This window comes from Vigna unguiculata, chromosome 8 (genome assembly GCF_037176805.1).
Source record: "Vigna unguiculata cultivar grain cowpea cultivar isolate G323 ecotype 2 chromosome 8, ASM3717680v1, whole genome shotgun sequence".
Taxonomy (NCBI): Eukaryota; Viridiplantae; Streptophyta; class Magnoliopsida; order Fabales; family Fabaceae; genus Vigna; species Vigna unguiculata.
This window is the reverse complement of record NC_140799.1, coordinates 34,265,718-34,278,050: the sequence shown is the minus strand read 5'-3', so window position 1 is coordinate 34,278,050 and position 12,333 is coordinate 34,265,718. Positions and strand designations below refer to the sequence as shown.

Below are 12,333 nucleotides of genomic sequence, written 5' to 3'. Positions count from 1 at the left end.
TTACCCTGTCATCACGTCATAGTTGTTTGTTCTTTTGGTCATATGCCACTTTCAAATTTTATCGATCCAGTTTACACCCTTGATAACATAAATAAGGCTTATCAAGTCCAATTCCACCCCCTGCGAAATGAGGACTATTGGTCAACATATACAGGTCCTAATTTCACTCCAGACCCCCAAACTAGGCGTAAGGCTTCGGGACGACCTACAATGACTAGGATCCATAATGAAATGGATCAACCCGTTACGGATAAGCCAAAAAAATGCTCTTATTGTCGCACTGAGGGTCATCATAGGGGACAATGTCCATTTCGCCAATAATTTGTACATTTTTTATTTCAATTAATTTAATTTTCAATGTTTTTTTCTTCTTTCTACAATGTCAAAATTAAGACAATTTTCTATCAACATTAATATTTCTTATGCCTTCATCAACTACAAGTTCAAATACTGTATTCTTTTATGGACCAAAAAACTTTATAAAATCAGAACAAATTATTATGCTCGCCTCTGTATCCAATTCTAATTTAATCACTTTGTTTTTTAAAATTTGTACTGTAATCGATTACAATACCATTGTAATCGATTACAATTCACTCGAACAAAATCCATTAACCATGTAATCGATTACACTTCGTCTGTAATCGATTACATTACACCCAAAAAACAGCAACACATGCAGTAATCGATTACAGCCTACGGTAATCGATTGCTGAATGAAAAACGACTTCCCCCCCCCCACGATTTCATCTAAAAGCGTGCACCCTCCCCCCAACGATTTCCCATGAATATCGTTCACCCCCCCACACGATTTCTATTAACAAATCGTCCAGCCCCCACACGATTTTGCTTGTTGACAAAATCTGACCGAACAACGTATGGAGGCTACACGATTTCTTCATAACGAAAACGTGCACCCCCAAAACGTTTTGCCTAGTTCTGCAATTTTTTTAAAATCTACCTACTTCCGTAATAACCCAAACTCATTTGCCTAGAAGGGAAAAAAAATCAAAGAAGAATCATTAGAACTGTCACGAATAATGTTAATTATGAAACTGGTTGCAATTTCGATTCTTGCACTGGCATGTCAGAACATATAAATGTAACTAACAAGAAATATGTTGTGCAGTATTGCTTATAAACTACCCTTAACCTTTCTCCTTCTAATAAATAAATTAACAACAGATGGTAAATGCTGATTGTGGTGTTGTTGCTGATATTTTGAAGCTGATTTGGCTGTACATAGAATTGTCAACAAATTCAAGAGAAGTCAAAACTTAGTGAGGACTGTCACCAAGATTTGAAATATTTGAGATTCTTGACTTCATCTTTTTCTCTTTCTTATCCATGTGTACATTTTCACTGAGATGGGAATCCAGAAAATGAGGTATTGCATAATCAAAAAAGTTTGATAATCTATTTTGGTGTCTGCATAAAATTTTATAGTTTCACTTCCGATATATTATTTTATTAACTATTTGTAAAACTAAAAAATAGAAAAAAGATGGTGGTGTACTATTTAATGTGAAGCCTGAAAATAAATAAATAAAATAGTAAATCATTGTATAATATTATTTAATTAATTTTTATTAAATTTACCCTTAATTATAATAAAATGATTATATTCAAAGTCCAAAATTTTTATTTTATAATCACCACAAAAAAAATAAATGTGTTTTAGTGACCATCCATTTTGGTCGCTAAATGACTAAAAATCAGTCGCAAATCGTTTAGTGATCGAAATAGAGACTAAACAGAACTAGTGACGAAAATCCTGGTCGCAAACCACTTAGCAACCGAATATATATTTGGTCGCTAAATAGTCACCAAAATTATAGTCGCTAATTGATCGCTAAAAGGATCGATTGCGTTTAACTTTTAGATACCAATTTAGTCACCAAAAATTTCGTAGCTAATTCGGTGGCTAGTATTAAAAATTTAGCGACCTTTTTTTTGTCGTTAACGACAAAAAAAATCTATGATTTTAAACTAATTTGGTCACAAATGTGATAAAAATATCAATAATTATTTATTTTTTACTTCGAATTTGGATTTAAATTTTTAATATTTTATTAATTATTTTTTATTGTTGGGAATGCTTTAAATATTCTCCAATTCTCATTTTCATCACATAATTTACATTTACAACATAAAAAATAAGGTAAAAGTAATAAAAGAAAAGATTAAGAAACAAGTAATCATAAAATTCATTCAACAAAATTACAAAATAATTAAGCGTGCATTGTATTTACAGACAACAAGTCCTATATCTCAGAAAAATTAAAAATAAAATACAAAATTCCTCTACTACCACTCAACACCATTCATCTAGCAAGACTATGTCACACACAACCATTCACCTGCAAAGAAAACAGATCATCCTACAACATCAGCCATCAAACAATCATCTTCATCATTCACGAACTCCAAAAGTAGGCCCGTCTTTCTCACATTCAGCCTCCCAAACACCATCCACTGAACCAATTTTACCTAAAAACAATTTTACCAAAAAAGAAAACGTTCATCTTCCTCACAACAAAATTACTCTCGCTCAGACGAAAGGTCCTCGTTCAAGCGACAACTCGAGATAGAGAGCATGAATGAGTTTCTACTATTGTCGTTTAGGCGAGAGCTTCTCATTTGGGCGAAAAACTCCTCGCTTAGGCGGGAACAATAGATCCTCACCTGCGCTCACACATGCAAAGCCAAAACCTAGAGCAGAAAAATATACAATTCAATGCAAACATCAATCCAGCAATAGAAAACACATACAAGGGTTAAAAAAATCATTTCGAAAACTTATAAATTCTAGCTTCCCTTAACTTGACAGATGCTAACCCAACAAAAACAAGTCCCAACAGAAGAGCACCACAACACGATTACAACTTAAGGAACTGATAAACAAGAACAAGGGAGAACTAATGAGGTCCATGACCACAATCTGAATCAGGCCAGAAATGCCGAACTGAAAAGAAAAGGAAAAGAAATGGGAGGTTGAGTTCGACTTACATTGAGAGCATTCAGTTAACTTGAAGGAGGATCTCAGAAGGTCCTACCTCCGCTTCTGTTTGAAGGAAAACAAGAAAGGTGAGCTATTTTGGAGTGAATAAGGGAAAAAATGAGTGAAAAGCTGAATGGGAAGATTGAAGAGATTTTCTGAAAGGAGATAATGGCTGGTTGGGCTCTTGAATTTTAAACTCAACCCAAAATTTTAAAATATAAAGTGGACTTTACGATCTTTGGAGATTTAGACAATGAATTTGAGATTGTTATGGAAAATGTTTAAAAAAAAAAGAATTACATGTTATTTTACATTAATTTTAATATAATTGTATATTAATTATAAAATTTTACACTTTTTTAGCATAAGACGAACAAAATAACAGTTATATTATTTCTTTAATAGAAAAATAAAAAAATAAAAATTCAATTAAAAAATATTAAATTTTTTAATATGTCAAAAATATTTAATAAAAATTCAATTAAAAATATTCAAATTTATAAAGACTTAAAATTTAATTAAATCGATAGATTAATTAATACAAATTTATTCTACTATTTTATGAAAAAAAATAACAAATTAATTAATGGTTTTAAGTTTAAGTCTCGAGTACATAATTATATTAAATATTTATGTTTTTTTCATCATTTATACTTATTTCACTCATGCAACGTTGAATTCAATAATTTTTTTTATGTTAAATTAACAAAAACTAATGTTTATGTATAAATTATCATGTCATAAATAAATTAAGGTTTTACTTCCTGCACCCATAATCACTATCTACACTCTCATAATTTTTAAGAGATTATTTTATGTTATATTTCAATGGTGACTTCCAGACTAACTGTAATGAAAATCTTCGAAACCAAACTTTCCATAACAAAACATGATTTCTTGAATAAAATTTTCAGAACAAGTCTTTTATAACATGAATCCAACTTTGCAGAACATGGTTTTGGAATATATGTGATGTTTTTTAGAATAAACTTTCGAAAACTTTAGAGATGTTTTGTGGAATAGGACTGCTAACACAAGCTTTTCACTATATGATATGTTTTTCGGAACAAATTTTCTACTAAGTCCAACATTTTTCTTTCTCTTCTTTTTTTTCCTTTTTCTTTCAAAGAGTACAATGGAGAATAAGAATGCAGTCAAATGTGCAGCATAGAAAAATGAAGACACGGTGACGATAATGGCTCTTTGCTTTTTTAAAACAAAGCATATTAGTTATTTGGTTTAATTACTCAAAACATACTCAATTTGGTTCCAAAATTTCAAAATAGTACCCACTTTTAAGTTTGTCTTAATTTAGTATCAAATTCATAATGTGTATCAATGTAGTATCATCCGTTAAGTTTTCGCAAACGCCGTTAAGTATCTTGCCACGTGTTAGCCTCTGATTTTTTAATTTTTTTTTAAATTGTCATGTGTCAAATCCTTGATGTGACATGTGATATTGTCAGTGACACGTGACAAGGTACCGCCACGTGACAATGTACCAAGTGTCATTGTTTTGATCTCAATTTAGTATCCACATATGTCTATTTGTTTCAATTTAGTATCCATATATGTTTATTTCTTTCAATTTAGTACCCGCTCTATTTGTTTCAATTTAGTCCGAATATTTTTTTTTTAAATAGGGAAATATTTTGTCTCTTTTAAAACAAAATTTATTATTTATATAAATGTTATATTTATATTTGCTATTAAAAATGACTTATAAAATTAAGTATTGAAATTTATATTAAAGTTAACAGTAAAAGTCATGAATAACAGACTTTTACCATTAATTTTAATATAAATTTCAATACTTAATTTTATAAGTCATTTTTAGTAACAAATATCAATATAATATTTATATAAATAATAAATTTTGTTTTAAGGGAGATACAATATTTCTCAATTTAAAAAAAAAAGATATATTTGATCAAAATTGAAACAAATAGAGGAGGTACTAAATTGAAACAAATAAACATATATGGATATTAAATTGAAACAAATAGACACATGTGAATACTAAATTGAAATTAAGACAATGACACTTGGTATATATTGTCACGTGGCGGTAGCTTGCCACGTGTCACTAACAATGTCACATGTCACATCAAATATTTGACACGTGACAATTTTTCTTTTAAATAAAATTCAAAAAAAAATTCAAAATTAAAAAATTAAAAAAATCAGAGATTAACATGTGGCAAGATACTTAACGGCGTTCGCGAAAACTTAATGGAGGGTACTACATTATTGATGCACATTACAAATTTAGGTACTAAATTGAGACAAACTTAAAAGTGAGTACCATTTTAAATATTTGGAACCAAACCGAGTATGTTACGAGGAATTAAGCCTAGTTTTTTTTTAACCAATAGTGTAAAGGTGCAAATACTAGCAATGAGGTGCAAAAAGAAAAAAATCACAGTTTAAAAACCTGTTACGATGGTAACTAGCAAACCCATTATAATGAAAGATGGGCCAAGCCCACTTTCATAAATTTGAATTTCTTTTAAAAAGCCCATAAAAAACAACGTTTTGTTTCTGATCTTCGTCTATGCTTGGTTAGGGCACCACCGCTACACTGTGTTCATTCATCTCCATCAGAAGGAGAGAGAGAGAATGTTATCAGGGGACATACCTCCAAACCAGACCATTTACATCAAGAATCTCAATGAGAAGGTCAAGAAAGACGGTAACATCTTTTCACACCCTTCTTCACATGTTTTTTTTTTTTTACTGTCTGCTTAATTAGCAACCATTTTCTCACTGTAATATTTTAACTCTGTTATGTTGCAACTTCTGTCGGTAAAGTTTTAAGTGAATTGGGATGTAATTTGGGGCAGGATGATAGTCTTTAAGTTTGTTTTGATCCGCTGAATTAGAGTAACTGGATTTGGCTTAGGAGCTGTGATTCTTGTATCACTTTTTGTTAAAATTTTGTTGATAATGAGGAATTTAATGATGTGGGCATGTTTCAATTAGACCATGTGGAGCTTAATAAGCTGGAGATACATGTAGTGGCATTTTATTATGGTTGCCCATGATTTTACATCTCAAATGCTGTAATTGGAGATATTGATACGGCTTTTAGGGTTTAAGAACAATTAATTAACTTTGAATTTTCATGTTCACCCTGTGACGGTTCAAAATTAATTGGATTTATTCTTTTGGTGATTTCGTTTGTGACTCTAGGGGTTTCAAAAAACTAATTTGATGTTGATATGTGACAATTTTTTTTTTCACGAATTGGAGTGATTGTGGACTTGGCTTAGGAGGAGCAATTTGTATCTCTTTGGCTGAAATTTTATTGCTTATGGTGAAGGGGCGTGTTTCAATTGAGCAATATGGGTTTTTTTATTAACCAAGATATATGTGGTGACATTTTGTTATGCTTGCCAATGATTTTGCATCTTAGATGTTGTAATTTGATATGTTATTTTACTGATCTTGTTGATATGACTTTAGGTTTTAGAAAAATAGATTCATTTTGAATTTGATATTGACCCTGTAGCCGAATTTAATGTTATATGCTGTTCTATTCAATGTGGCAGAGTTGAAGAGATCACTGTATTGCTTGTTCTCTCAATATGGAAGGATTTTGGATGTTGTTGCTCTAAAGACTCCCAGGCTTCGAGGACAGGCATGGGTTTGTTTCAGTGAAGTCACTGCAGCCAGCAATGCTGTGAGACAAATGCAAAACTTTCCATTTTATGAAAAACCTATGGTAATCAAGTTGTGGTTTGTTAGTTTGCTTACAGTTCTGTCATAAATATGATATATCTTGTACCCAACTGTTGAAACCATTTCTTGTTGCTTGTGCAAGTTATTTCACTGTTTTTCTCTTCTATTATGGATTTATGTTTTGGCCCAACTATACTTCCATCTGGGTATTATTATTTAAAATTGTTTAAAATTTCTTTGATCCAAATTTCTAGTGTCCTGTTGGAACTATTTTCATCATCAAGAATGACACAAAATATGAATGAGGTCTCATGTCCCTCCCCCCCCCCCCAGCAGTTTCCCATGAAGCTGCTTGGTATTTTGATTTTGGTTAATGCGTCATATATCTACAACATATGTCTCAAAGCTTTTTTTGCCAATAATTCGATGCAGAGAATTCAATATGCAAAAACTAAGTCTGATTGTATTGCAAAAGAAGAGGGTAGTTATGTTCCAAGGGAAAAGAAGAAGAAACAAGAGGAGAAAGGTGGGCATAACTGTCATTTATTGTTTCCTTCGTCATTTTTTGAATTGTAGAACTAATGCATACATGTACCGTTATTATCTTTCCCTCTTTTTAAGTTTGAACAGGACAAAGGATCATATATAATGAGATTGTAGCATTGCAAACACTAGTACTTAGAAATTAATGGGAGGAATCCACAATGCAGCTAAAAGGAAGAAATAATTAGTGTTATTTAATTCTATCATAACATGACAATTCTCTATGGAGAATTTAAAACTGAAAAATGTTAAATAGGTGAAAGTGTGTGAATATATGACGGAGATCATACTGTGTTTGAACCCAATGGTCGTTTGTTGTGGTCATTCCTGAATGCACCTGATGTACTTTTTAAGTTAGTTTCGTTTCCTTTACCTAGGAACTTTAGCAAACCTTTACCAATCTCAGATTTCTTGGGCCCAAAATAAAATGATAGAAATTTTCTGTTGTAACGTTGTTAGTGAGCTTGTAGTGTTTATATAGCGTTTGTGACGTTAATTTTTTTTCCCCATATACATGGACTCCTATGCGTGTGAAAGATTAGTAAATCAACCCACCTATTCCCCCTCCAAATTTTGGAAAAAAACAAAAAGTTATCCTTCAATTCCTGCATCTAGATTTGAAGTGTAAATAAATCTTCATTTCCATTTAAATTCCATGTTTAACATTTTAAGAGAAAAATATCGAAATTCACCCTTTGGAAATTGTTTTTGTGTTCCTTCTTTCTGATCTTGTTGTATACGAATTAATATTAGTTCATTTGTTGGGTTTGTAGTAATTTCTGACTGTTTAATTTAGACTCACATAGTTTTGCCTGTTCAGCTGAAAGAAAGCGGCGTGCTGAGGAAGCACAACAATCTGGTGCGGCTAATGGCACACATAGTGCTAGTAATGGTGGTCCAACTGTAAGTTTCTATAATCATTTATGGTGTCTGATTTTCTCTCTCTCCTCTTTCATATTTGGTTCATCAGATCAATCTTCATGTCTGATAGTTTTGTAAGCATGATTGAAACTAGCAAATTAAACAACAGTGATTATTGTGATAGTTTTTGGTTTTGGTTTAACTGTAGGTCGGTGGATATGATGGTAATGTTTATTGGACTAACATAGAATATCTACTATTATCTGCAGGCATCATTCCGTCAAGGACCCAGTGCCCAAGAAGCAGCTGCTCCTAATAATATTTTATTCATAGAGAATTTGCCTCATGAAACTACTGGTAGGATGCTTGAAATGCTCTTCGAACAATACCCAGGTTTTAAGGAAGTGCGCTTGATTGAAGCCAAGCCAGGAATTGCATTTGTTGATTTTGAAGATGAGGTGCAATCATCCATGGCCATGCAGGCTCTGAACGGCTTCAAAATCACTCCACTGAATCCCATGAATATAACCTTTGCTAAGAAGTAGTAGCTTGTCAGTTTTCTGTAGTCTGTATTTTTGTAGATCTTCCAGAAACTAATTGCAGACATTGTAAGATTACAGGAAGTCAAACCAGCAAGGCAGAGTAAGAATTCAACCACATTTGTCGAAAGGTTGAGATAGTGCTGTTATAATGTTTATTGATTTTATGTGGTTTAATTTTAATTTTATCTCTCAAACATGTCCACTTGAACATTGTAATAGGTTCTTCAACTATATAGTTTTAATTGAAGAGTCAAGAGAGGAAATAAATAAATAAATAAACTAATGATGTGGTAACAAGCTTTCGAAACAGAAATAAGAGCAATGAAGAGCCATGATAAAGTTTTCTGAACTTGTGATACTATTATTACTGGTTTAGATTTTTAGAAATTACTACTAGGGTGTGTTATTTACTTTGTTGTTAGTATTTCTCATGGTTTATATCAGAGACTAGGTTAGTGTAATCCTTATTTATTGTAAATGAAGAAATCTAGAGTGCGTATGTGAAGAAAACCGAAGATGACACAATATAAAATGTTATTATTTTTTAGTCGTCCAGGTCATTTTTACCAATAGTTGACCAAATTTCGATCAAGAAAACAAAACATTCTAGATGGTTTTTGAAAGTACTTGTCATATTTTTGTGGAATAATTCTTTCAAAGTATTAGAAGTTAAGGTGCTTGTTACAAAATTATTTTTTCAAATACTATAACATTGTTTTTGCAGATCTGTATTATTAAATTAGTCTTCTGTGGGAGGAGATTTTTGTCGTGCCTTTTCCCCAAAAATTTTTAGAAAAGGTGGTGTTTGTTTATCTTAATGAATTATTGGATAATAACCATAACGGCTTATGAAGAGTTTTTTTAAAAATGATTTGTCAATGAAGCACAAGGAGTGAACATAAATTTCGTTCAAGTAAATCATCTAAGTGGCATAAGTTTGAAAGAAAATAAAATAGGTTTACATGCCTGAAATGTAATTTTCTTCACTCGGGTTGTGGTATGGTTTACGTTTTTTTCGTTAAATTTCAGTTGTGGAACGGGAAAGGCAAATATGTAAATGGATAAAAATAAAGTAAAAGGGGGAGTTTGAATTTTACTTCCGATCTCAACATCTTGTTGATAAATAATTTATTATAAATACCTTTGCAAGATTCTTTTTAAGAGAATGGATTTCTTTATATTAAAAAGATACAATACAGGATTCTCAAATGTTCTATTCTCTCATTCTATAAAACATTCACTTTATTTTAAAATATATTATGTTATCAAACTTATTCAAGAGTTTGTATCTTATAATAAAAACGTCATTGAAAATTATATCTTTTAAGACCTGAGACTTTTTCAATTCATCCAAATTTCATAAAAGAAAAAAAATGGCATGTAAACGGGTACGTGTAGGTTATTCTCTAGGGCTGTGTTTGGTGTCCCATGAAACATGGGGAAGAAGAAAACAAAGAAGATGAATGTTGGACTCTTTTCTTCCTTTACTCTCATCATCTTCACATACACTTTCTCATTTAAAATCATATTGATCCTCTTCTGATTATAACAATATTAATAACAATAATTATAATATTATTAATTAAAATCAATATTAATATTAATAATAACAAATTTAACAAATTATAATTTTATTTTTTAATTTTAATTAATACTAATTATAACAATAATGAATATTAACACTAATTTAAATAATAATATAAAATAAATTATTTAAGAGAATGATTTGAAATTTATTCCAATTTTTTTTATTATTTTATTTTTATATATTTCCATTTTAAATCTTTTTTCATTACAATTAAGAAATTCAATTTTATTTTAATATAATTTTAAGTATTTAAATTTAAATTTGTATTACATTTATACACAAGAGTAAATTAGTAATCATCTATTTTTATTAATTAAAACATTTTCTTTAGTTTATTGCACTCATCACATTATTTAGAAACTCTAAGAAACTTTTCACTCAAATCCCTTTGCTCATCCATTCAAATTTCTAAATCCAAACAACACAACAATCTGTCAAATCCATCCACTCACTCTCCCTCACATCGACTCTCTAATCCAAGCACTACTTAAAAGAAATATAAAAACTTTGTCTTCAAATGCACTCAAATCCATACACTTATTCTCCCTTAAATCCAATTTCTTAAAAGAACACACCCTTAAACCCACTTACTAATATGATATCAGAGTTATTAAAAGTCTATCCTACATTACATTGCACTAGTGTAAAATTAGTCTTTCATGTCACACGACTGTTAAAGGAAAATGACAAAAAAAGTGTTGAGAAATTTTGGTAAATAGTAGTTGAACTTTATCACATCAAACTATTTAAGGTCCTCTTCCTTTTTGTTTTCTTTTTTTGGTGGCCTTGTTTGTGAGTGTTTCTAGAGATGTCAAAATTTATTTTATTGTTTGAATTGATTATTATGGGTCTTTTAAGAAGCTCTTTTAATTGGATATGGGTTTTATTGGATCCAAATGTGTCTGCAAGTAAGTACTATATATCTCTATTGTACTATTGAAACTAAAACCATGGTTGTTTCACTACCAAAAATAAAATAGAATTATCGACGAACAAAATTTGTCGATAATAGTAAAATTTCATTGGTAAATCAAAATTAATAAGGAAAAACTAACGGCAAAAAAATTGTTAGTAAAATTCTCGTTTGTAAATTTTACCAACGGATTTATTAGTAATTATTCGTTGATAAATATGACGATTTGGTTCTTCTTCTTTATCCTCCTCCTTTTCTCATCTTCTCCTTCTCTTCCTCCTCCTCCTCTCATCTTCTCATTCTCGTCCATGTTCTTCAACTTCGTTGCCTTTAAAGCCTCCTCCTCCTCCTACTATCACTCCTTTGATTCTACCTCTTTCTCCTTCAACTCCACTTCCTTCTATTCCTTTGATACCAATTTTACCCACGAATTTACTCAAATTAAATAAAAAAAATCAATTGTTGATGGAATTAAAAAAAAGAAATCAATGAAAAATTTATTGATCGATTTAAAAAAATTCAACAACTAATTTATTTATCAATGATTTTTGAAAAAGATTCAATTATTGACAACTTTGTCAATGAGTTTTGAAACAAATTAGTCAACTACCAATTTAAAAAAAAATACTTAATTATCAACAAATTTACTGACGAAATCAATTATTGTTGTGCTTACCGAAAAAAATTTAAAAAAATTCAATTACCAATTAATTTTACCAAAAATGGTCAAAGTCCATTTTTAAAGTGCATTTTAATGACTAAATTCATACATTTTTAAAGTTTGGAAACTAAATTAGATCAAAATTTTAAAAAATAATTTTCACTAAAAATCAAAAGAGCAAGAACATATTTATTCCAACTTTTTATATTCAATTTTTTTTAATTTTCTTTAAACTCTATTAATGATTGAATTAAATAAACATGCCTTTTAGTCTTTAGTATTTATTATATGGTATTTATTAAAAGATATAATTAATATTAATATATAATTAATCTTGAAAAGAAACCACTTAACTTCTACTTTTTTTCTTTTGTAATAAACATAAAAAATAATTACTAAAAATTAAATACATACTTAATTATATTAATTGTTAGTAAAGTTTAAACAAAATTAACAAAATTAAATTTATTAAAAATATAATTTTTTTATACTGAAAGCAAAAATACGTGAATAACTATTATATATTAAACCAGTTATATATTT

The 12,333-nt window shown here is 29.9% G+C and overlaps 1 protein-coding gene across 1 annotated transcript; it reads left to right on the top strand.

Moving 5' to 3' along the window:
* Positions 1-5,526: 5,526 nt before the first annotated feature.
* LOC114193338 (U2 small nuclear ribonucleoprotein B'' 2-like) lies at positions 5,527-8,822 on the top strand. Its single transcript, XM_028083089.2, has 5 exons — positions 5,527-5,693; positions 6,553-6,725; positions 7,115-7,208; positions 8,046-8,128; positions 8,356-8,822. Exons 1-5 carry the CDS (start codon positions 5,621-5,623, stop codon positions 8,629-8,631), a joined length of 699 nt encoding a protein of 232 aa, XP_027938890.1. The 5' UTR covers positions 5,527-5,620; the 3' UTR covers positions 8,632-8,822.
* Positions 8,823-12,333: the final 3,511 nt, after the last annotated feature.

Coding starts and splice junctions, on each gene's coding strand:
- LOC114193338 (XM_028083089.2), top strand. CDS start 5,621: ATGTTATCAGGGGACATACCTCCAAACCAGACCATTTACATCAAGAAT. Junction 6,726..7,114: donor CATTTTATGAAAAACCTATG/GTAATCAAGTTG, acceptor AATTCGATGCAG/AGAATTCAATATGCAAAAAC. Junction 8,129..8,355: donor CTAGTAATGGTGGTCCAACT/GTAAGTTTCTAT, acceptor TATTATCTGCAG/GCATCATTCCGTCAAGGACC.